The sequence below is a fragment of the Curcuma longa genome, chromosome 21 (assembly GCF_044706935.1).
Source record: "Curcuma longa cultivar G26 ecotype Majalengka, Jawa Barat chromosome 21, ITB_CL_G26_1.1, whole genome shotgun sequence".
NCBI classification, from domain to species: Eukaryota; Viridiplantae; Streptophyta; class Magnoliopsida; order Zingiberales; family Zingiberaceae; genus Curcuma; species Curcuma longa.
The window spans coordinates 4,128,765-4,155,330 of NC_133881.1; the positions used below are offsets into that span (position 1 = coordinate 4,128,765).

General features: G+C 36.7%; 1 protein-coding gene and 1 long non-coding RNA gene across 2 annotated transcripts; both read right to left on the bottom strand.

Annotated features, from left to right (window-relative positions):
* Positions 1–904: 904 nt before the first annotated feature.
* On the bottom strand, positions 905–10,811 carry LOC141815498 (putative disease resistance protein At1g61300). Its single transcript, XM_074703444.1, has 3 exons — positions 10,538–10,811; positions 7,894–10,392; positions 905–918 (listed from the first exon to the last, which is right to left on the bottom strand). The coding sequence occupies exons 1-3, from the start codon at positions 10,809–10,811 to the stop codon at positions 905–907; spliced, it is 2,787 nt and encodes a 928-aa protein (XP_074559545.1).
* Positions 10,812–18,079: 7,268 nt separating this feature from the next.
* On the bottom strand, positions 18,080–20,317 carry LOC141814155 (uncharacterized). Its single transcript, XR_012600455.1, has 3 exons — positions 20,097–20,317; positions 19,902–19,987; positions 18,080–18,309 (listed from the first exon to the last, which is right to left on the bottom strand). It is a non-coding gene; the product is annotated as an uncharacterized LOC141814155 (long non-coding RNA).
* Between the last annotated feature and the right edge of the window lie 6,249 nt (positions 20,318–26,566).

Genomic DNA, 26,566 nt, shown 5'->3' on the forward strand with positions numbered 1-26,566 from the left:
GACTGATATTCTGAATCAATCGATTGAATATCTGAATATCAGTTGTGCCATATCAAATCTAGGATTTGTTGGAGTTTTTATAGTCAAGGTTAAAATATGTGTGCTTAGTGACGTATTATTGGGTTGTGAGTCCCATTTAAAGATATAGGTTTGATTAATTTTCATTAGAATATCTAACCATGATCTTTGGACCAAATATATATTAATTTTGTATTGATTTTCCCCATGATTGGTTAAATGAATGATTTCTTAAAGTTTTTACCATTTAGCTTAAAATAATGCATCATAACAATTATTATGAACTAAATAGTTGATCCTAGTATCTCATTCCATCTATGTTTCATAATACACAAGCAAGGTATTTATTAAGTGTTTGAGAGATGCATATGAGTTCAAGTTTTGAAGAGATCATGGAAGATTAGTTATTTAAACTACTGAACATATTTCCAATTCTCGTCTTAAATAACTAAACTCAGCTTCGAAAAATAATTTAGTAAAAATATCAGCTAGGTTTGATTTTGATTCAACATAATTAAGTACAATATCACCCCTAGTTACATGATCTCGTATGAAATGATATTTTACTTCAATGTGTTTTGTTCTTGAATGACGAACTAGATTTCTAGTCAAATTTATAGTACTTATATTATCATAAAGGACTTAGACATTTCTTTAGATAAGTCTATAGTCCTTCAAAGTGTGAGTCATTCATAACAATTGTAATACACATTCTCCCATAGCGATATATTCAACCTCGGTTGTTAAGAGTGCTATACAATGTTATTTTTTTTTGACTTATCCAACTCACTAAGGAAGATCCAAGAAACTAACATCCTAGTGCTTTTATGATCCAATTTGTAGCATAATCGAAATCGGAATAGTCTACAAGATCAAAAGTTTTGGTTCAAGGATACCACAGTCATACATTTTGTGTTCCTTTCAAGTATCGTAGGATTCTTTTAACTGCACTGAAATGCGACTCCTTGGCATAAGATTGATATCTTATGCACATACCCATAGCAAATAAGATATCGATCTACTAGTTGTAAGATAGAGAAGACTACTTATGGCACTACGATATAATTTTGGATCAACATCTTTTCCTTCAGAATCACTACCTAATTTTGTGTTGGTAACCATAGGAGTAGATATTTCTTTAGCATTTTCCATTCTAAATTTATTGAAGATTTCTTTTGCATATTTAGATTGATGAATGTATATGTCTCCTTTAGTTTGCTTAATTTGTAAACCTAAAAAGAATGTCAGCTCACCAACCAAATTCATTTCAAATTCGCTCTTCATGTGATTTATAAACTCATTTAGATAGTCTTTGTTGGTGGAACCATAGATAATATCATTCACATATACTTAAGCCACAAAAATGTCATCTCCACTCTTTTCAGAAATAATGTAGGATCAATTTGCCCTCTATGAAATCCTTTAGACACTAGGAATATTGACAACCATTCATACCAAGCATGAGGTGCTTGTTTTAGCCCATACAAGACATTCTTAAGCTTAAATACATGGTTTGAAAATTTTGAATTTTCAAACTCTGATGGTTACTTAACATAAACCTCTTCCTTGATAAAACCATTTAAAAATGCTGATTTCATCTATGTATTAGGGTTCAATTTTGCACATAACAGATCGTGTTTATTGCTTTGGCCCAAAGGTAGCTTGAGTGTGAGTATTCATTTAGCATACTTCGAGCAACCTCTTGTAAAACTCTATTCTTTCTCTCAACAACTTCATTTTGCTGAAGTGTCTTAGGGGTAGATAATTCATATTTATATTATTTTTCTATGCAAAAGCTTGTGAATCTATCATTTTCAAATTCACCTCCATGATCAATTCTTATTCTATTTATTTTGTGATTCTTTTCATATTCTATCCTTTTATAAAAAGCAATCAATGTATCTAAGGTTTAATCCTTATATTTTAGAAAAAATACCCATGTATATCTAATGTAATCATCAACTATCATAAAATAATATCTACTACCATTCAAAGACATCTACTACTATCAAACAAGTCCATGTGAATGAGCTTGCATTTGAAGTACTCATGCCACTTTTACCTTTGTGGACAGCTTTGGTTTGCTTACCCATTTGACATGTATCGCATAATTTATCCTTTTGAAACTTCAACTTTGGCAATCCTTGCACCAACTCTTTCCTTGATAGCCTTCTGATATTCCTCATGTTGGTATGAGCAAGTCTCCGATGCCAAAGCCAAGTCTCTTCTTCTTTAAACACGAACCACTTAACAAACACATTAGTGGCACCAAATAATTTGACATGATAAATATTTTCTTTTCTATGTCCTATGTCCATGATAGTGTTTAGTTCATTATGCTTGATTAAACATTGAGATGAATTAAACTCAACCCTATATCCTTAATCACATAATTGACTAACACTTAGAAGATTGAAAGTTATGCCTTTCACTAATAAAATATTTTTAATCATAAAATATTCAAAAATTTTAATATCTCCTATTCCTATAACCTTAAGCTCACCACTATTACCAAATGATATAGTATCTTTATTTTTATTCTTTAGTGATGAGAATTTTGATGAGTCTCCTGTCATGTGCCTAGAACATCCACTATTTACAAACTATATGATTAGATGCTCCCCTTTGACACATGATTGCTCAAACTTGATGAAGTAAATATTTTGGTACCCAAATCTTGGGTCCATCAACATTAACAATATATGCTTGGGTACCCAAGCTTGCACAGTTTTAATCTTTAAAATATTATTCTACTCATTAAAGATATAAAGTTAATTTTTTTTGGATTTATATCCTAAATCTATTTTGTTATAAATAGTCCTCTGAGCTCCTAGAATCATGTCTAAATACTTAAAACTTGATGTAAACATTTTTAATGCATTTCTAAGATCATCTACTTGCAATTTCAGAGATGTATTTTCATTATTAAGTTTACCTACTGAAGTATTGCTATTATCATGATGCATACAGGGCTCACATGACACATTTTCAAGTTTGAACACTTTCAACTCATTTTGTAATTTTTTTAATCTTACCTTTAGATCTTGATAAAGAATTTGTTAAACATGCAATGGTAGCATACATCTTATCAAGCTTGGGAGAAGTTACCTCGTCATCACTGGATGATGACTCACTTGAGGGTTCCACATCTTCACTGTGATTGTCTTCATCTTCACAACTCTCCACATTATTTAATGCCATGAGTGTCACGTGCCTTGAATTCTTCCCTTCATCTTTCTTTGATGAGGTTAAAGTGGAATCATCCTATGTGACTTTTAGGTCCTTCTTCTTCTTCTTAAGTTTGTCCTCCTGCTTCTTCACTTCTAGAAACTCGAACTTAAAGTGTCCTTTTCTATTGCACTCAAAGCAAACCACATCAGTTTTAAATTTAGATTTTTCCAGAGATTTACCTCTCCTTTTGTTATCATTTAGGATCTTCTTGATATCCTTCTTATCTAATTTTCGAGATCTCCTCATCATTTTCCTTATGAAATTTGCCATCTCGCTTGATGAACTCTCTTCCTCACTATTGCTTTCTTGATTAGATTCAGATGAAGTTTCTTCTTTCCTTTCCTTTTTCTTCTCCTTACCCTTTTTCTTGCTCTTTTCACCTGCAACCAAGTTATACCCTTCTCTTTATGACTTGCATTAGCTTGTTCATGCAATTCAAGTTCACAAAATAATTCATCTAGTTTAACAATTGACAAGTCCCTTGAAACTTTATAAACATCCACTATGGATGACCATAATGAATCTCTAGGGAAAGATTTCAAGGCATACCTGATGAGATCTCTATTTTCTAACATTTCTCCGATGGCATGAAGTCCATTTAACAATTCTTTAAACCTTCCTGAAGTTGACTCACGATTTCACCTTCCTTCATTATTAAATTCTATATTTGGTTGACGAGAAGATCCCTTTTTGCAATTCTGGAATCCTTGGTACCCTCATTGAGTTCAATCAACTTATCCCATAGTTCCTTGGCCCTTTTGAATGGATTGACCTTAATCCATTGCTCCAGAGCTCAGTCCACACTGCAGGGTAACCACCGCTTTGCCATTTACTTGTGACTTCCATTTTTGTTCAGCGGACCATTGTGTGGATTCTAATACTTTTCCATTTTCATCTGTTGGCTCAGAGAAGCCCTCAGTTACGAAAAATCACATATCTATTTCAGTTCTTAGATAGTATTCCATGCGACTCTTCCAGTATGCGAAGTTGCTTCCCTCAAAGTACGATGACCATGTAGTGTTGTGACCTTCTTTCAATGATATTTTATTGTTCTAAGCTTGGCTCCTTTGGATATCAGTCCTTCGAAGTGACCTTGCTCTGATACCACTTGTTAGGACCTTCTAAGCTAGAAGGGGGTTGAATAACTCAAATCGCTTAGTCTTGAACTAAAATAGCGAAAACTTTTCAACGAACCAGCCATGCCACATACACAATGCTAACTCTATTTTACTTGGTATCCGCCTCCTTGAGACGACTAATCCAAAGATCCACTCTCAGCTCACCACTTCCACTAAACCTTCTCCTTCTCGGACAAACCCGAAGGCAGAGAAACTTTCTTACAATAGGATTACAAAAAGTTTTGCAAGAAGAAGGCAGAAAACACAAGGAAGAAGAAAAGAAGTTTTACAATGATCTTGAGAGATTTGCTTCTTCTTCTTCATAGAGATTGCTCCAAGTTGTGTAGTTGAATATCAGATGGCTTCTTCAGCAGTTAAGCAATAATTCTTGGAGCAAAATGGCATGAACAATACCCAACAATGACTAACTTTCACCATTTAAACATGTTCAACTTTTCTTTAGATCAGTCAACTGATTTCTCATATCAGTCAACTGATTTGGTCAGCGATCAAATAACAACTTCTGAACCTTCTAAAATGGTGTTTAATTTTATCGATTTTTAAATGTCAGTCTGATCAATTTTATACCAATGGACTGATATGGATATTCAAGTCACTAGTCAAATTGATTCTCTTTTGTTTGCTTCTGAAACAAAATCAGTCGACTGATGTGGAGAATTAGTCAAATCGATCCTATTCTGTTTGCTTTTGAAATAGAATCAATTAACTGATGTGGAGAATCAGTCGAATCAATTCTCTTCTGTTTGCTTTTGAAATAAAATCAATCGACTGATATTATGAATAGTCGATTGATGTATGAGAATCAGTCAAATCGATTCTATTCAGTTTACTTTTGAAACAGAATCAATCGACTGATATTCCTATCAACGAGTCGATCCTTCAATCACTGACATAGAAATCAATCCTCTAATACATAGAATCAAAGCTGAACATAGTATCAATCGCATCTAGTCGATTGATACGAATATCAGTCGACTGTATATCACAATCAGTCGACTGATGGAAGTATTTTTATCAAATTCATCTAAATTACCTTCACGCATCTAATCCGTGATACGCTCGAATTTTCTTCTCTTGCCAAGAATCTGATCATCGACCTTCTTGGACTTCATTTGCCTCACATTAGCCTTCTGACCTGTAAAAACTTTCTCTCGCCAAGAGTTCGCTTCTCGACTTTCTTGGACTTCCCTTTGTCTCACATTCGATCTTCTTACCTGTAAAGACTTTCCTGCACATTTGATGCACAAGTGAGATTTCTCATACTTTGCTCTAACTTTACTGATGTCAATCATCAAAATTATAACTCATGGGCACGATTGCATCAACAATAAGAGTTTTATTGATGAATATAATTCAAGAATATTGTTCATAAATATTGTTCGCGAATATTATTCACAAACATTAACGAGTTGAATACATTCTGAAATGGATTCGTAAATCCGAAATGAGAGATATACAAGTTTCACCATTGAAATTTTTTATAAACACAATCCTCAAATTGATATAGTACTTGATGTCAAAAAATTGGCAGCTCCAAATTAAAATAAAAAATTATTTTTAATTTAAACCGATCGAATCAAACTAAGGGAAAAAAAATAAAAGCTTAATTATATTTTATCAAGGACTTTCATTCCAAATTCACTAATGATCTTAAAACTTTTAAATTTCTACCAAATTAATATTATTCACTCACTTCCTGATTTTTTAGCACTTTCTTGACGGTTAGATGTTGTTATCTCTAATAAAATTTTCAAGGTAATATATGGAATCTCTTCTTTAAACATGTATTCTAGTGACTTGGTCTTGAACCATCTAATTAAACACAAGCAATTTAATAATTAATTTTTAAAAGTTAAATAAGAATTTTTTTTAAGGGTCCAATGGAGTTTGAAATTTTGATTAATTGATCGATCGGTTATCTCTTAATTATGGTGCAAGTTTGATGCTCGCTGCCTCCTCGACTTTAGTGAATTAGCTTCCTCACTCAATGATGGTGATGGCGGCGATGATAGTCGATCGATCCATTGCAAACGGCAAGCGGTGAGTCTTTCTACAGTAGAAGTAATAAAAAAAATAAATTACTTAAGTAAAAAATAGAATATTTCACATAATTGGCCTTACAAATATATATATTAAAAAAAAACTAACAACTATGGAAGGATGCTTGTTAATTATGATAAAGTGGGTAAGATCATTTGTGATGCGAGTCATAGTTTATGATAATTAATGTAGTGGTGAATACCATTGTAAACAAAGAGATTATCGATCCCTTGCACAGAGATGAGGCTCTTTGAGAGTTGTGGCATCATAAATATATTGTATACTCATGTGATCTTAATGTAAATATTTATTTAGATCTTATCTAGATATTAAAATTCATGATCAATCTCGATTCAATATTTTAAATTTATGCTGGACATAAATTTTAATTAATTTTTTTTTAGTAAATTGCAATTAGAAGGTCAAATCAATTTCAAACTATTGCAGTACTTTTTAATTTTTCTTTTGATTGGATGAAATTGTTGATTGGCTCATATTAGTAGGTAAATTTTTATAAACATGAAAAGAACATCCAATTAAACTTAATTATCCAAACCATATAACAAAGTTTACAAACATTAATGTTAAATAATAAGTCAAACCATATATATGTCATTTACGTGCCATCATGCATCTTAGTAAAACAAGATCAAATGGTGATATCAAACAAAATTAAAACTGTAACATTATATGAAATGAAAATACTTCATAATAAAGTAAAGTCTTCTGCAATAATAAAGTAAAGTCAACAAGACTATATCGATGATCACATTTTAAAACACTAAAGAGATGTTCAATTAACTATTTAGGAATCATCAATCAAATTTAAATACATATCGAACCAACCAAGGAATCCAACAATTTGACCATCCATGATGATCAAAGCAGTGAATGCCCTATATATATATAGCCTCCTTGACCAAAAGGCTGATGCTTCATTTAGGATTTGATATAAAAATCATCATCATGATACCTACAAAGATCATAAAATTTTGTTAAAAGTAAGATATAATATATAGTTAAGAGTAAGATCATAAATTTTAAATAGTTTTGAGTAAGATATAATATTGTAATAATATTCATCTATATAAAATAATATTGGCATGCAATGAGACATTTTCCGTGTTGTGTCTGGATATTTAAGCATTGACTAACGTATATTGCAGATCAATATTATTTGAGAAATATGACAAAATTGAAATTAGTTGCTTCTCAAAAATACCCAAGACAGCTCACTTAGTTTTTAAATTTATCAAAAAGATATTTATTTTCTAAAACAGATTCCCTAAATTGCCCTTAAAAGAATATCAAAGGAATTAAGACATGTATGCATCTTAAACTATTTAATTTTTGTCTACCTCATAAAATACTAAATTATTTCTAAATGTTCATTCATTTCATATGAGACAGAATATATAGATAATAAATGATTTGGTATGAAAATATATGAGTTACCGAAAATAATAAGGCGTGAAAGAATCTTTAATGCTCTTGTCTGTCCAATCCAAGTTGTTCCACCAAGTCTCATCGCCTTCAATCCTTTTTAATCTGTTCTTCAATATTTCGACACCAAATGATAACTTTTTGAGCTTCGGGCACCTGCGCACTCGTATATATTCCAAGTAGGGAAAATCGAGCGGTCGATTTGCAATGCTATTGAGCTTCGACATGTGGAACAACTGCAAGCTCTGGAGGCTAGAGCTGGGGTTGGAGTTCCCTACGTCACTTATGAGCTCCATCATTTCTCGACAATTATTTATATGTAGAACATTAAGGCATGGCAGTTGTAGAACCCAAGAAACATTCTTCAACATGGGGCAATTAAAAATATATAGTTTACGAAGGTGGTAGAGCCGAACCCCATTCAATGAAATCTCTTCCAATAGTTTTAGGTTATTAAACTGGAGAATCTTTAAATATCCAAAACTTGATTCGCGACCCACGCCTGTAGCCAACACTAATCTGTCTAATCTGAGATTTGTAATGTACAGAAACTCAAGCTTGTCACTTACCCTGAAGCTCCATTGTGGAGTCCCTAGATCGTAGTTTGGAAGTTTTGAAATATTCTGTCCATCCAAAATGAGATGCCATATGGAGACATTTGGTAACATGTTGAGTCGCTCAATGTCATCTGTTGTAGCATCAATGCTAATTCCCACACTTAATTGGTGGCGCCCTCTGAAACATTTCAGCTCATCCCACCACCACTCGAGTACAAGAGGAATTTCCTTCATATCCAGCCACTTGAGCATTGATAAATTGGATATCGCCCCATTGGGTACAATCTTAAGATTAGTATAGCATAGAAGCAAGTACTCTAATTTGCCAAGACAACCAAACTCAGCCGGTAGTCTTGTAATAGGATTTCCTGACAAGTTTAAATATTGAAGCTCAGTTAGGCTACAAATCTCCTTGGGAAGCTCTATTATACTACATCGACTGAGATCCAAGTATGCTAAACCAGGCATGCTTGCGAACAAACTCGGAGGAATTGTTTTCAGACCTATGTTGTCACAGAAAATCAATATAGAAAGTTTTGAAAAAGTGGAAGCTCCATACTCTTGTAAAGAAGTAATCTCATTCTTCATGAATGATGCTCGCTCTGCTTCTTGCCATTCTTCTTTTCTAGGCAAATCACTCAATCTGATTCCTGCTTTTACAATCCATTTTCTTTTGTTCCCCTTTAACTCAGAGACCATGAATAGTGCCATGTCTCGGATGACATCATGCATCTTTACAGTTGGGTCCTTGTAAAAATAGTCCATGCCAGTACATTGCTCTAGCAAAGATGCAGTCATGAGAGCTTCTAAATGGGAGTATCCTATGGTGAAAGCTTCATTGATCACATTAAATTCATGAATTATGCCGCAACCTATCCAACATGGTATCAACTCAGTGAATTCATTGATCTCATAATCTTCAGGCCACAGAGCGCAGCACAAGAGACATTCTCTTATGGAGTCATTCTCTAAATTGTCGTAGCTCAACTTGAAGACATTATACATGATGAGTTGATCTTTTGGAAGCCCAATGGTTGTCCAGTCATGTTTATCCCTTATTAGATGGAGAGCTTTGTTCCAAGCTTCCCAATTCCTTTTCCCTGACATGGCCCGGGCAATGGTGACAAGAGCAAGTGGAAGACCTGCACATTCTTTAGCAAGTTGTTCAGCAAAGAACTTAATTCCAGCATCTGAGCTGAGAACATTCCCATCGATGTTCTGTTCAAAGAGTTGCCATGCTTGATTTGGATTCAGACATTTGACTCTGATTTTCTTTTCTGCTTTCATTTGTGCACACACCGTCTCACTGCGGGTCGTGAACACCACAACCTTGCGAGACTGTTGTTGCTGGCCTCGCTTAGTAGCCGAGTGTGCCATCCCCAATAGTTGAAGATCCACATATTCCCAAATGTTATCGAGAAGCAACAAGCAATTCTTGTTCTTCAAGAAGCTAAACAGCTTATTGCCACAGGTTTGTTCATCATCATTCTCCTCTAGTGTTTGCAGTTTTAGACTCTTAGCAATATCAATTTGGAGCTTTTTCAATTGACAGTCTTTGGAGACCACAACCCAAATGACACAATCAAATTTGCCATGGTTATAGTGTTGCTGGATACTCTTCAATATGGTGGTCTTACCGACACCGCCCATTCCATAGATGCCTATGATGTCGCCTTTTCCACTATCAACATATCCCACCATGTCCTCCACATACGACTTGATCCCAACAAGTGGTCGGTGTGAGAGGGGAATCGTCACGGTGGGTTCCGAAGGCCCAACTGTGGCAATTTGATCCAATACACTAACTCGGCTCATCAATTCAGTAGCCTCACCGAGCTTCTTTGCCACTCTTCGAATGATGAAGCAACAGTTTGATGACTTTTTGATAGGGACCTGATCTCCTGCTTCTTGTTTTCTACTCGACGTGCCGCCAGTTTGATTGAAGCAATTACAACTGAAGCAACCTAACGAAACAAAGTAGTAGACTGATACAAATTCCTCTATCTCACTCTCTTATTGATAAAAGCAATAGTAGCTTGTATGGATTAAAACACAAAGCGTGACAATTGAATTAGCGTGAAAAGGAACAAGGTATGGGAGAATACTCACTCATGCTTTGGAAATCTTGGTTGATTTCAGCCACTTGGCCTTCCAATTCCTCCACCTCCCGTAGCCACTGGTTCACTTCGTTGGTTGGAATCTTCCCCTTGCGCTCTTCCTCGCCGATCTGGTTCTTGATGTCATCCCTTTTGCCTCTCAATCTTGTCATTTCCTTTTCCAATTTCTTAATGTCAGATTTTGGCCTGCCCAGTGGCAGCGTTGCCCACAGCCCGCTCAGGCATTTGTTGACGTCAACGTCGAGATTTAGGTTGATGCACGCCATGGACGAGGAGAAACTAGCTTACAACAGTTAGAAATTAGAGATTTGCTCCTCTTGCAGAGCAAGCAAGGGAAGGGAAACAAAACAAAGATGAAGTAGACAATCAAGAAATAGGCTTGTTTATGGCTCTATCCACCCTTATTACAACTAGCAAAAGCAAAGAACAATTATATTGCTTTATAAAGCAAAGGCAATTGTTCTTTTGCTTTACCACAAGCAACAGCAAAGAACAAGAGATCGATTTGCTTATTTTTGATAGCAAGTAAGGAAAGGGAAGCAAAACATAACATAGATGAAGAAACAAGTAAAGAGATTGATTCTGTTTATTAACAAGAAGAAAAAAAAACAAACTTCCTTCTTCGTAAACATAGATAGCAGGGCGTCTCAATTATCGAGGTCCTAGATAAAAAAATTATTAAAATTTTTAAATATATATATAATTTTTTATTTATAATATAATTTTCTAATTTTTTTAAGATATAAAGTTATTAATTAACTATTTATATTTAAATTTGGATAATAAATCTTTTTTATTTATAAAATTACTAAATTATTTAATATTTTAAAGATATTATTGAAAGTAAATAAGATTTTATTAATTTTAATTTTAAAAATTCTTTTTTTATGCTATATTAATCTCGAGATATTATTTAAGCCATTAGCAATATTTTATAAATTATCTTATGTATTGAAAAATAAATTATAAAATTTAGTACGTTAAGTGTTGTTTTATAATTTGAGTTTATTATTTTCTTTTAAAATTTTTAATTTTAAAAATAAATCTAAACAATCGGTTACATATTAAAAAAAAAAATTCAAGGTTCAAATATTTTTCTTTTAGAAAATCATTATCAAATAATTTTAACTTTTCTACCTGGTCCAAAATATCAAAATTATTTTTTATATCTTAAATTATTCAAATTTATTTTGCAGTGAAAAAATGACGTGATCAGTAATATATTTAAAATAATTAATTTTAAAAGATTTTTAGATAAAAATTTTACATCTAGTTTCAATCTCATCAACTTGTTTGTTTGTTTTAATTATATATTTGAATACATTTTTTCTATAATCATTAAAACTAATCTAATGTAATAACAATGTTCATATATTTATATCGTAAAGATTTACTAATATTATTAAATGAAGGTGGTCATTTTCTACTTTATTTATATTCTTGCTTGAGATCGTCTTCGGATGAGTTATCAGACACCTGACTTCTATGTTGACGGAGTCGCACGGATCCCACGGGTGGCTAGAGAAGATGATGTTCTTGTAGGACTTCAAAGAGGAAAAGAGAGGGTTAGAATGGAGGTCAGGGGTGCTTTAGCTCATCCACTCTGACGCCCAAGCCAATCCGCCGGCAGGAGATGAAGAAGAGGAAAAGTGAATGAGTGAATGTAGAAAATAGAGAATGAATGTGTGTCCACGTACTTGCCCCCGCGAGAGGTGAGGTTATTATATAGAATCAGGAGAGGAGACGTCACCCATGCTTAGTACAGTATAAGGCTATATTATATTAATGAGGTAGGTGATCTACCGTTAAGTACTCTACCGTTCCATAGGTCATTTGGTCGACGATTTGACAAGATAGACTGAGACTACTTGGGCAGGAGTGTGGATTCGGTGAGATTAAGCTGACTGAGGAGTTGACCTTAGTCTTGGAGATCACAAAGTTGATAGGGCGTAGAACTAGTCGGGCACGGAGCCAGTCGGGTATGGAGTCGGGCATGGAGGGTGGTTGCAGAGTCCGGCATAGAGTAGGTCGCGGGGCCAGTCGCAGAGTCAGGCATAGAGCCAGTCGCGGAGTCGAGCACGGAGCTAGTCGCGGAGTCGGGCATGGAGTCGATCGCGAAGTCGGGCATGGATCCAGTCGTAGAGTTAGGCATGGAGTCAGGCATGTAGTTGGTCGGTGTTGGGACACAATCAAAGTCTCACATTGAAAATATATAGAAAAGATCATGGGTTTATAAGATGGAAGACTTAAAGCACACCTCAAAATGGGACTAGCACAAACAAAATTACAAAGTTATATTATCGACCAAAGACAATTAATAAAATTATATTGAAAACAATAACCGGGAGTTGGCTCGCGGCCTAAACGACGATCGAGCAGTGGCCTAATCGGCGCCCGACGACTAGGCAACGACCTAATTGGCGCTAGACAATCAGGCAGCGGCCTAATCGGCGCTCGACGATCGAGCAGCAGCCCGAGCCAGTGGCCGACCAGTAGCTCGCCAGTAGACCTAACCCGCGGCCCGCCAACAGCCCTAACCCGCGGCCCGCTAGCAACCCTAACCCGCGGCCCGCCAGCAGCCCTAACCCGCGGCCCGCCAGCAGCTGGCCAGCGCCCCGCCAACGGCCGATCAGCGCCCTACTGATAAGTAGCATTTTGATGGGGTTAATTAGGATTATATTTGACCGGTTTGATTATATTCCATGTTATAAATTGGGATTTTTAGTTTATTTCTGTATCTTGGATTAATTTTGTCTCTCATTTTATTTTCTTATTAATTTGAGGTATTTATGGATATTAATTTGTTATATTTTATTTTGCAGGAAATTAGGATGAAGACAACAAAACTTGGAGGTCCAATTTGGAAGAAAATCAATCTTGGTTCGAGTCGGGTTCAAATCAGATTCAGATTTGGCTTAACCAGGTTTAAAATAGGTTAAAATCCAATTCTGATTCAATTTAGGTTCAGCCTGAGTTCAACCCGGTCCGACTTAAGTCAATTTGGTCTAGCTCAATTCAATTAAGCCCGGTCCATTCAAATAAAGCCTGGTTCAAGGGCAAATCCAATTTCAGCCCAGATTTAACTCAATCCATTTAATTCAGCCCAAATCAAAGCTGGCCCAATTAAACCCGGTTCAATTTCACATCCGGTTCAATTGCAATCAGATTTGGTCCGGTCCATGCTATTCAATTGGCGCCGGTTCAGCTGGTTCACGCGTGCGTTAAAAGGGATGCCGGTTCACCGCAGAATGGGGCGCTCACGACCTAACCACTGTAGCTTTCTCAGTAGCGATTTTTTCCTCTGTTCTTCGTCTTCTTCGTCGAGCCTCCACTTCCTCCTTCCGATCAGCCGGCCGGCGTCCACTAAGGTCGATGAGCACCGACGCATTCGCAGGGGAGCCGCCGTGGGTGGTTCGCTCCGGCGCATGCTCCTCTTTACCCCTCCGGATCTTCAGCCGCCGTGGGTGGTTCGCTCCGGCGGTTGGTGGCCGGCAGTACTTCAAGGGACTCTGTCGTGGGTGGTTCGCTCCGGCAAGTTCTTTGCTCCTTCGCATCCATCGGAGTTAGGCTCGGGACGCCGGGCTATGCTTCGACCATCTCAGCCACCGAGGACGCGAGGTAAGGTTTCTGTTTTGGTTCTAACTTTGTCTGTGGTTTGCAGCAGGGAGAGAGCTGAGCAGCGGCTGAATCCGTGATTCTTCCCCGACTTGAGCTCGCTGGAATTGGCCAGTTCTAGCGACGCTTTTCCATCTCCTGTTGGCGTGAATCTACTAAAATGGTGCCGATGTCTTGTTCTGTGTCAATTGGAAGAGGGAAGAAAACCCTAAATCCTTTCATCCCTGTTCTCTTTTCTTTACTATTTTTCTTGTTCTGTTGTTTCACTTACGACATCAAAAACCCCCCATGAATACACTGTAAATAACTTCTAATTTCTAACCCTAATTCCTAACTCTAATCCTAATTGCTAATACTGATCTTAACTCTGTTCTTTGGGTTGTCTGATTGAGTTCTGTTAGCTTGAAGTTGTTGAGAATATGGTTGAGTGGATTGAATTTTGTCAAAGCTTTAGTTGTAAATTGTTATGAATTGAACGGTTACATGAAATTGTGTTGGAAATGCTTCTGTTGAGTTGTCACATAACCCTAATTAGGTGTGTTGGCTAATTGTAAGATTTGTTGAATAATTTGTTGTTGTTGATGGTTGTTTGTGATTGAATTGTTGTTGTTAGTCTTGTGCACATGAACTTGTTGTTGATGGTTGTTTGTGATTGAATTGTTGTATGTTGAACCATGGAATTGATGTGAATAAACTTTGATGTTGAACTTGTGTAGATTTGGAAATGTTGTTAGCCGGTTAGATGATATGTAATTTTTGTGATCACATGTAAATAGATTTTGTAAAATTGCTTCATGTTATGAATAAAGTGTTGTGAACATATTTTGTATTGTATGTTGTATGATATAATGGTTGTATAATATGATGTTGTGTTGAGTTGTAGATCTGAATGATGCTTGTTGTGAATTTAGAATTGTGAATTGTAATTTGTTGTATGTTAATGTAAATGAATGTATCATAGGTCTTACCAAATTGTAAGATTTAATTATCAATAAGTGGATCTTGTAGATAGTTTGGAATGAATAAGGGCGATCAACCAATAAAATCCTGCATCAAATGTCTAGAATAACTTCCTATCATTGAGTCCATGAGAGACGACTCGGGCCCCTATTATACTATTTAAAGTGATAAATAGGGGTTTGGTAAATAGAATATAAATGTTTAATTTTGATTGGTAGTTGACAGACACATCACCTGCTAATGGCTGGCCAGCGCCCCGCCAACGGTCGACCAGCAGCCCTAACTCGCGGCCCGCCAGCATCTCGCCAGTGATCAGCCAGCACCCCGCTAGCGGCCGGCTAGTAGCCCGCCAGCGGTCGGCCAGTAGCCTGCCAGTGGTCGGCCAGTGCCCCGCTAGTGGTTGGCCAGTGGCCCGCCGGGAGCGGAAGAAAGGGAAAATAGAAGAAAGTTAGGAATTTTACCGTTTTACACCGTCACCTAGCGCGTCACCGTTGTCGTCGCAGTCGCTAGAGGGATCGGAGAGGAGAAAACTCGAGATCGGGGTCGCGGGCTCGCGGGGTCGCTGAGGAGAGGAGAGAGTCGCAGAGAGAAAGGGAAAGGGAGAAGGAGAAAGAGAAAGGGATCGGGATGGTGGGATAAGTTAGGGGTTTTGACGACGAATCTTTATTCGTTGTCAAATTTGCGACGAATATTGGATTTGTCGTCAAAATTTGGCGACAAATCAGTAACTCGTCGCCAAAAGGTGACGACAAATACTGGATTCGTCGCCAATTTGGCAACGAATGAAGGATTCGTCGCCAATTAGCGACGATTTTTGTGACAAAAGTTAGTTTAAATTATTACATCGCAACTTCCGCAACTAAACTATTTTCATCGTAAATTTCATTGTAAATTGGTGACGAAAATATGTTTTGTCGGAAATTCTATCGCCAATTGGCGATGAAAAATATTCGTTGTAAATTTTCATTGCTAATATCCTATATTTTTGTAGTGCTTGTTCAGTTAATTGAATTTATGTGTATTGAATGAACATAAATAAGTTTTTATCAAGTCAAACATCAAATTTATTCACGAATGTTCGATTTATTTACAGCCCTACAAAGGCCCATGCTTCTTTCCGAAATGGATTCGTAAATCCGAAATGAGAGATATACAAGTTTCACCATTGAAATTTTTTATAAACACAATCCTCCAATTGATATAGTACTCGATGTCAAAAAATTGGCAGCTCCAAATTAAAATAAAAAATTATTTTTAATTTAAACCGAATCAAACTAAGGAAAAAAAAATAAAAGCTTAATTATATTTTATCAAGGACTTTCATTCCAAATTCACTAATGATCTTAAAACTTTTAAATTTCTACCAAATTAATATTATTCACTCACCTCCTGATTTTTTAGCACTTTCTTGACGGTTAGATGTTGTTATCTCTAATAAAATTTTCAAGGTAATATATGGAATCTCTTCTTTAAACATGTATTCTAGTGACTTGGTCTTGAACCATCTAATTAAACACAAGCAATTTAATAATTAATTTTTAAAAGTTAAACAAGATTTTTTTTAAGGGACCAATGGAGTTTGAAATTTTGATTAATTGATCGATCGGTTATCTCTTAATTATGGTGCAAGTTTGATGCTGGCTGCCTCTTCGACTTTAGTGAAGCTTCCTCACTCAATGATGGTGGCGGCGATGATAGTCGATCGATCCATTGCAAACGGCAAGTGGTGAGTCTTTCTATAATAGAAGTAATAAAAAAAAATAAAGGGGTGTTTGGTTTGAATTTTTTTTTATTTTTTTTCTGTTTTCTAATCTAGTTTTTAGAAAACAGAAAATACGTTTAATATGATATACTATTTTTATTTTTTAGAAAAGAAAATTTAAAAATATATTTGATTTGTTAATATAAAAAATTATAAATAAAATAATTTTTTAATAAAAAATTATCTTATTCATGAAAAAGAAAAAAGATGCCGTTGTTTTAGCATAAAGGAAAAAATCCTGCGCCACTACTGTAGCTTCCCATCGCGACACATTTTGGCTGTCGGTTTCAGTCGATTGACGCATGAAGGCAGAAGCTTCTCCTAATCACGGGCCATGGCTGGTCTGCACTCTCAATCGTGATTTCGGACTGCCGATTGTCTTCCTTCTCGAGATCACGATTGAAAACCGAGTCGCTGCCACTTCGTGAGGAGGCAGAGCAGACTTCTCCCAAATCGTGCTTTGGCTTCCGCAGCGTGGCTGATCGCATGAGCGCCGACCGATTAGCTTCTTCCCTGTGAAGGTGAGTCACAGGCCGAAAGAACAAAAGACAGTCGATGTCGCGTTCTCTAGCTCTTCCCAATCGCGATTTTGTCGTAATCCTGAAATCGTGAGTCTGCAAGTGCCGCCCGATGGAATTTCCGTCGCTGGCAGGAGAAGATGAAAGACCACACCTGCCGCGTCTTTAACCTAATTGCATTCTTCCTTCCTCTGTGCGCATGGTTGTCGGTCTCCAATCAACATCCTTACTGGCACGCCGGTGGAGAATGGAAACAGAGCCGGCGTTGGACGCCGACAGCTTGTCCTTCACAGATGCGATAGAAAAGGGCGACAGAGAAGCGATATAGAAAAATACTAACCGGCTCCTCGACAGAGAAGGACGACAGAGAAGGCCAACGAAGGAGAGAAGCAGCGAGGTTCTCTGCGATTGGGTCTCTGTGAGGTTCTCCACTTGCGATGGGGAAGGAGGGAAGCAGCAATGACCGGCAACGGTCGCGCTCCAGAAGAAGGCTCCATACTGATATAAATCAGTCGGCACCTCCCTCGTCTAGCGGACAATTCCAGAACTCTCGAAAACAATCTATTTTGGCTTCCATGGCTCTAAAACTATAAAACGAATAGTAAGGAAAACCGACCACTATCGTAAAACTCAGAATCAAGACTTACCTCTTCTGCTGTCCGATAGGCACGCAGCAAAATATAAAAACACAAATCAATCACGTGAGTAAAACGCTACAAATTTTGAAACATAGATACTACATCCAACAATCCATAACCTGCACTCCAAAACCGAACTTGCATACGAAGTCCATATGACAATTTCTGAAACATAACTACCAATAACGAAAACAAAACCAAAAATCCAAAAGAAGACTGATCAAGTCATCACGACAGGGACTAGCAGCTCGGCTATCCAGACGTCGTCATCCTGAAAAGAGAAATCAATCAACAGAGTGAGTTCAACGAACTCAGTGGGTATCCAGCAGATATGTATAATAAACTATCTAGCAGTAATAATCATGCTAATACAGTAAGAAAGACACACTGAAACTGGAGAAAACTATACATTCCAGAATCCTCTATACTAACACAATGGTACAAACCCTGCAACAGATGCAAGGTCGCCAATCCAAATGCATAAGTCTTCCTGTATGTGCATGTCGAACATATGCAGCAAGCAATAATAAATACAATCCATGCAGTATGCACATGATGCAATGACATGGCCACCCCTGATGCCAGTCAGCCACCGTCACCATCATGGTGAGGTCGAGTGGGTAGGGCTGTGACAACTGTGCACTCTGCCATCACTGCTCTTGAGTGACCGAGTGGACAGGATGCTAGCGGAGTACACCTATCCTCCTACCCCAATTCACTTGGGGGAGTAAAGCTCTCATCTCCTTGTCTCATAGTACGAAGGAGGGATCCCTGTAATGCTACCACGCTACGACACCATGGTATCATATACCTCTGATGCGGCCGAGCAGAGTCCTGGCAAAGCAACTGCACACACCCTCCTGATGTACCACTAACCTATAAGTGGTTATGTGTGCAGATCATGTAACTAGCGACGGGCTCAGACTACAAAGGAGGAGCCGATGATCGCTAGCATGCAATCATGCAAGGATGGTGCATGACACAAAATGCAATCCTACCAAACTATGCCTCCATATAATATGCACCAGTTTAGGCAGGTCAAAATGCCCTGTGTATCATAGGTCTAGGTATACATTTAAGGTATAACCAGAAATAAATCATGGCCTAGTAAGGGAAACAATATATATCCCAAATCTAAGAACAAATATCAAGGTGATATGCACTAAAACAGTATCAGACAAAATGGCAAACAACCTGTATCAAGTAGAAGCATGCTAGGGCAAATATATATACATGCATAAAAATTTACTACTAGCAAATATCAAATCATACATATCAAAATGACAAATCTAACGAGATAAGTCAAGGTACCCGCCTTCAAAAGGTTGTCCGTATAAAGAAAGAACCTCCGTCAAAAGTAATCCAATAGCAAATCAATATCTTGTAATTAGAATAAATAATATTTCTAATTACAACAATATACATAATTTTTCCATCAATAAAACCCTATTCGTTTTTAAGGTTTAATCTCATCCAAATTAACCTAACCCAGAGTTAAACTAATCCAACCCTAAGTAGGTCTCTACTAGAATCCAATTAACCCCACTCAATCAATTTAAATTTATTAACTCCAGTGTTAACCCGATTTAAATCAACCTAATCAAAGTAATTTGGATTAATGTCCACTTGCAACAAAGTAAACCCTAATATATTTCAATATTAACTACAGATCAAGTAACTACAGATCAGTAACATCATTACTCAATCCCAACCGAGCAGGGATCACAACGATCTCAGCCCAACCGAACCGATCAGTTCGATTTCCACCACAGAACAAGCAAATAAAACCATCCCAAAAATAAATCCCTAGCTTCAACTAGAACCTCACAGGATATCACAACTAGATTCAGCAAAAGAGCTCACCTCTGTTGCCCTAGAAATCTTGCTCCGCCCCGGTCAGAATCTGAATCTCTTCGATCGAAGTTAGATCCTCCCTTCTTCGCTCTATTCTGCCGATCAAGACGCCGAATCTCAAAAACCCGATTGAAAACAATAAAACCCAATAGAAGTCCATACGCGATCCAAGATCCCTAACGAAGGCAAAGATCCAGCACTTACCCTTACGGATTTCGGTTTGCTCACCGGCGTGGGAGGCGGCGCGACTTCTGTTCGGAAAGAAGAGCCGGAAGGACGTCGACTGCTCGAGCAAGGATTGCGGCGGCTCTGCTTCAGGGAGGCGGCGACCCGACGTGGCGGCGGCAGGCGACGGGCGGATGGCGGCCCGAGCGCGGCAGATCGCGGCGGTAGGGCGGTAGGAAGAAGCAGAGTCGCGCGGCAGGGGATCGGGAAAAAAAAAAAGGCGAGACGGATAGGTTTGCGATTCCTTTTATAACGAGGAGTAACAGTAACCTAACCGGGTTTAGGGTAGACGGTGCAATTAACTAGGCTAAACCGGCTAATAAAAACTAGGTTTTTAAAGTGACGAGTCAACTGGTTACTGTAGCGAACCGGGTTCAAACTTGGTTCGCTCGGTTCGCTGACCAAACGAACTCCGGTTTGACCCAAATTAATTTTGTTTGATTCGTCTTCGCAAGACGAATCTTCTCATCCCTTTTTGTTTTGCCAAAACCTCTTCCATCACTATGAAATTTCTGGTATCTTACACCGAAGGGCACGAAGGAATTGTGCGATGAGTGTGCAGCGTCGGGGAGAAAAGGAGTTGGCGTCGGAGGAGAAAAGGAGGGCGATCAGAGTTATTGTAGCCACATTTTCACATTTTCTACTTGTCAGCCGGAGTTTTCATTCTCCACAGAAAATGATATTTTGTCCACTGTAGAAAAACCATGAAATAGCGACGGAATTAGCGACGGATTTTTTTCTATCGCTATCATTAGTGATCGTAATAATAATTCCGTCGCTAACTATTAATTTAGCGACAGAAGTTTATTTCCGTCTCTATATTAATGATGGAAAAAAATCTGTCATCAATCCATCGCTAAAACCCTCAACTAACGACGAAACTATATTCCGTCGCTATATTAGCTACAGACCTTTGCTTCTGTGGTTAATATAGCGATGGAAATAAATTCCCGTCACTAAATAAGGAACCGAATTAATCTTTAAAGCAATGGAAATATGACTTAGCGGCGGAATATTAAATCCGTCGCTAATATAGCGACGGAAGTTATATTTCCGTCGCTAGCCCGTGGCATGATTTAAGGATGGGCAAACCCTATTTTAGCGACGGATTTAAAAGTCGGTCGCTAAATTAGCGACGGAATTAAAAGTTCGTCGCTAAATTAGCGACAGAATTAAAAATTCCTACGCTAAAATCTCGAATTTAGGGCTCCTTGCCCGACTACAGTTTTCTTCTCCCCGTGCGCGTTTCTTCTCTCGGCGAACATTTCTTCCGACGATCTGCTCCCGCTCGAGCTTCTTTCCCCCGGCGAACTCAGATTTGGCCATCTCCTCGCTCGCGACAATGCTCCTCTGACGAAATCTCCTCGTGGCAACGATCCTCCGGCGATATCTCATCGCGCCGAACTCAGATTCTGTCGGTGATCTCTCCTCCGACGTTCTCTTCTCTGGCTTTTTCTCCCCAAAGGTAACCCCTTCAGCCAACTCAGTTTAGTGTTAGCTAGCTTAGTTTAGGGTTTTTTTTTTGTGGTAGCTCAGTTAAGGGTAGCTCAATTCAGTGTTAGCCAACTCAGTTAAGGGTTGTCCGGTTAGTATAAATTTAGGGTTACGATAACCTTAGTATAATTTAGATGTCAGTATACATTTAGTATAAATTTTAGTATATGATCAATATAAATTTAGTATAAATTTGTTTGTGATAAAATTTACTTGTGATATAATTTAATGGCGATGGTTTAGGGTTTATAGTAATCTTGAATCTGATTAAAATTTACTTGTGATGGTTTAGGATTTATAGTTATTGATTACTAATTATTTTCCCTCATAAGTAAATCTATACGGGAATATATAAATTTTTTATGCATACTCAACCGATTAAAAGGGAAATAAAATAGCTAAAATAATAATGAGTTTAATTAATTAAGTAAATTTGCTTCACAACTTAAGAAATAAATTGAATAGGAATGACTAAATTAATTAGATAAGTGGCTTAACTATGCTAATAAACATGGTTAAAACATATGTAATCATATTCCTCGTCTTGAACATGATTCTACGAACATGAGAATGGATAGAGATCACATGTATGCAAATTGAATTGTGCATGCTCACCTCATTCTCAACCTAGTGAGTGAAAAAACAATTATGAATCTTGTCATCACATATAACAGTTTGTAATTGATAGTATAAATTCTAAGTGCATAAAAAGTAATTTAAATTATGTGTGCGTTCAATTTAACATATTATTTCTATTAAATGAAAATTTATTTTTGTAGAAGGTTACAATGTATATGAATAAAGCTTGGATGTACAATAGATTAGACGATGGATTCATCCGAGCTAAATTTTATGCTGGAGTTGAAGAGTTTGTGAACTTTGCTAAGAGTCATCCAGAATGCATGAATGATGCAGAGTTACGTTGTCCATGTAATCATTGCAAATGTCAAAATAAAGCTTTCCGTGATGAGGATACCGTGAAAGTGTATATCTGTAAAAATGATTTTGTTCCAAATTACTACAATTGGTACTGTCACGGAGAGCCTTATGTTTCTCATGGAATTGGAACTTCGGGTGCTTCTTCATCTGACACAACTGTTTTAGAGGAATCAACATCTAATGATAATATGATGCAATCAATGTTTTATAACGCAATTAATGCAGTTGATCCATCTAATGTAGATGAAATACCACATTTACAGTTCAGCAACTATATGACATGTTAAAGGCCAATGAAAGAGAAGTATGGGAAGATATTCCATCTGGTCATTCCCAACTATCAGCTACTGCAAGATTATTGAACATCAAGGTTGAACATCATTTCTCAGAACGATGTTACGATGACATTTGTCAATTGATGTCAGAGTTGCTCCCTGTTGATCACCAAATGACTGATAGTTTCTACAGTACAAAGAAATTGGTAAGGGGTTTAGGTTTGCCCATAGAGAAAATCGATTGTTATGTAAACAATTACATGATATATTGGAATGAAGACAGTGAACTCAATGAATGTAAAATTTGTAGTCACCCTCGCTACAAGCATTGTAGTCAAACTCCAGGGAAGAAAAATAAATATATTACATGGAAGGTTATGTATTATTTTTCCTTAACTGCTAGACTTCAACGCTTGTATACATCTGTCGCCACAGCTTCCCACATGAGGTGACATCATCAGCATATACACGAAGGAGGTATAATGTGTCATCCTTGTGATTCTCGTGCATGGAAACATCTTAATACAATATTTCCTACCTTTGCGATGGAACTACGTAATGTGAGATTGTGACTTTCTGCAGATGGATTTCAACCATTTGGTCAGTCAGGACAGCAATATTCATCTTGGCCGGTTATATTAACACCTTATAATTTGCCGCCATGGATGTGCATGAAAGATGAATTTATGTTTCTGACTGTACTTATTCTAGGTCTAACGAATCTGAAAGAGAAGATAGATATTTTCTTACAACCTCTGATTGCCGAGTTGAATGAATTATGGAATGTAGGATCAGAGACTTACGATGTTGCAAGTAAAAATCAATTTTACCTTGCATGCTGCTTTATTATGGGCAATTAGTGATTTTCCAGCATACTCAATGCTATCAGGATGGAGCACAACTGGTAAATTAGCATGCCCATATTGCATGACAGAGTTTGATGCATTTTCATTATACCATGCAGTGGAAAGGTATCTTGGTTTGATAATCACCATAAATTTTTGCCATTTGAACACCCTTTCAGGAGAAATAAAAAAATTTTCTAAAGAATGTTGTTGTTAGAAAATTACAACCAATAATGAAGTCAGGTGTGGAAATCATTGACCAAATAGACAGTTATGGATTTCTACCAATATGTGATCCTAATTATGAGGAGTTAAATAAATACATTGTTAGGATGTGCAAATGTGGTTGAAAGAAAAGAAGCATTTTCTAGGACCTGCTGTATTAGAAGTATTTATTAATTTGACATAATTTAGGTGTGATGCATGTTGAGAAAAAAAATTTCGATAATATCTTCAATACAATGATGAATGTTCCTGCAAGAACTAAAGACACTGTAAAATCACGAGAGAAATTAAAAACATTGGTTAACAGACCTGAATTGAGTCAGAATTGAGTCACATTTTTAAAGGAAACAATTAAATGTTAGTAGAAGCTCACGGGCAACCTCGCGGATTGCTGTAATAAGAGGCCGGAGAGGAGAGGAAGGAAATAATTACTTGTTGGAAAAAAGGAAAAGAAATTAAATTAGGAGTCAGGTTCGAGGGAAAAGAATATTAGGAAAAAAATATATTAGATAGATCCTAAGGCTCAACAGAAAATAATATTGAGAAAAATAAATTAATTAGGATTAATAAATTTGAAAGAAAAATAATTGACTTATAAAAAAAATAATGACAATTGTGAAAAGTGTCATTACAAGTAACTAGTCTACACTACAAGAATTCAGGTATTTAGCGACGATATATTTTCGTCGCTAACCTTTTAATTTCATCGCTAAAACATCTTAGCGTCGAAAATATTTCGTCGCTAAAATCGTTGCTATAAGCTTGTCGCAAACTAATGTTAGCGACCAATTTTCTATATTTCGTCGCTAACATTAGCAACGAAATAATAATCGTCGCTACCTCTCATATTTCGTCGCTAAATTTAGCGACGAATTTTTTATGTTTCGTCGCTAATATTTATATGATTAGCAACGAGGTTTTAAATTATCGTCGCTAAATTTTAGACTGAAATCGATAAACATATCGAAACTTAGCGACGAATTTAAGGAAAGTCGTCGCTAATATTAGCGACGACTTTTGTATTTTCGTCGCTAAGACTTCACTGGTTGGCAAAAAAACCCAACGGTTAGCGACGAATTTCCATAAATTCGTCGCTAACCTAATACATTAGCGACGAATTTTTCATGATTTCGTCGCTAACCTACGTGAATCCCCAGCCCGCTCCTCCAATAACCTGGACACCGATTAAACTGTACAACAGAATAACAACAACACAAATAACAGAATAACAATAACCTGCACAACAGACCAACACAAAACAACAGAACAACACAAAATTCTCATTCACAAACAGACACAGATTTCACATTCACATTCACAAATCCAATAACATTCACATCCAACATCCAGAATATATGAAACTACAGAAGTTTGATACAGAATATATAAAAGTCAAAACATAAGTCAGAAGTTGTTAGATATTACATCTCATCAATTACAATGCAGTCTAGTCATCATAAACATTGAGCTTTGTATCCAAGACTTGCTTCCCACACATAGCATACATGTCTCTGCAGTGAAACTCTGAAATGGCAAATGGCAGAAATATGATACAGAGAAGTAGATCTTTAATTAACATAAACTGAAACTAAGTCTTATAAATTATCTTCTAAATTCTTTTCTGTTAAAAGATTTAAATGTACACGTGTAAGGATGCATTATATTGTGGATACACTAAATGCTAACATAAACTGAAACTAAGTCTTATAAATTATCTTCTAAATTCTTTTCTGTTAAAAGATTTAAATGTACACGTGTAAGGATGCATAATACAAGTGCTTGATGATTCGACAGACATGACAATTAGGGTAAGTTTTCCTCTTATCATTGACTTACTCCTAGGAGTTGCCTTTGAAGATTTTTTTGTATTACTTGTACAGCTTCCAAAGATATTTGCAAATAAGAATCACTTCTGTCTAAAAGTTGCATGCTAAGATTTTATTTTTTACTTGTATGACAGTGCTAAACTATATATAATTGCAAATTAAGGATCATATGTTAAATTCCATTTGAAAACATGAGTAGCAGCATGTGGGTTCCTGCTGTTTGGTGAAGTGACCCTTTCAACCAATAATAAAATTCATTAATTGGTTTTAGTAATTGAGTGCTTCTATGGAACTAGGAACATGCAATTCAGTTACTCTTTCACGGCACAGCTGAAATCATACTAAGATGAACAATTCAATGTATATTCAGGAATTAGTGCAAGAAGAATGTGGAAAGTGGCATAGAAAAGGTCGGAACATACACTATATATCTAGAGACAATCGAAATGGATACAAGGCGAAATGGATACAAGGCTGGGGCTGATATTCTCAAAACGGTGGAAGCAATTGTTGCATAATCTAATAGTTAGTACTGAAAAACTTTCATGTAATGTTCACTTCAAAAATAATCAGAGAGTTAAATACTTATATTTTGACCAAATATTATAGATAATTAACTTATCAGACAACGAACTACTGACGTATACGCTTCTTGAATATAACCATCAGAGAAGACAAAGAAACTTAAAAAATACTCAAAAAGAGAGTTAGAATGACACCAGAGATGGATCCCGACAAATCACTCCGACACTCAAGTTAGGATTTTACATAAGAAATGAGTTTAAGGACTTGAAAAAATTAGGATTGATGTGTACATACATGTGTCTATGGATATGAGTCCTCTT

Excerpts from the sequence above, each read along its gene's own strand:
- LOC141815498 (XM_074703444.1), bottom strand. The coding sequence starts at position 10,811 with ATGGCGTGCATCAACCTAAATCTCGACGTTGACGTCAACAAATGCCTG. Across the intron at positions 10,393-10,537 it reads CCAAGATTTCCAAAGCATGA|GTTGCTTCAGTTGTAATTGC; the intron begins GTGAGTATTCTC and ends TTGTTTCGTTAG.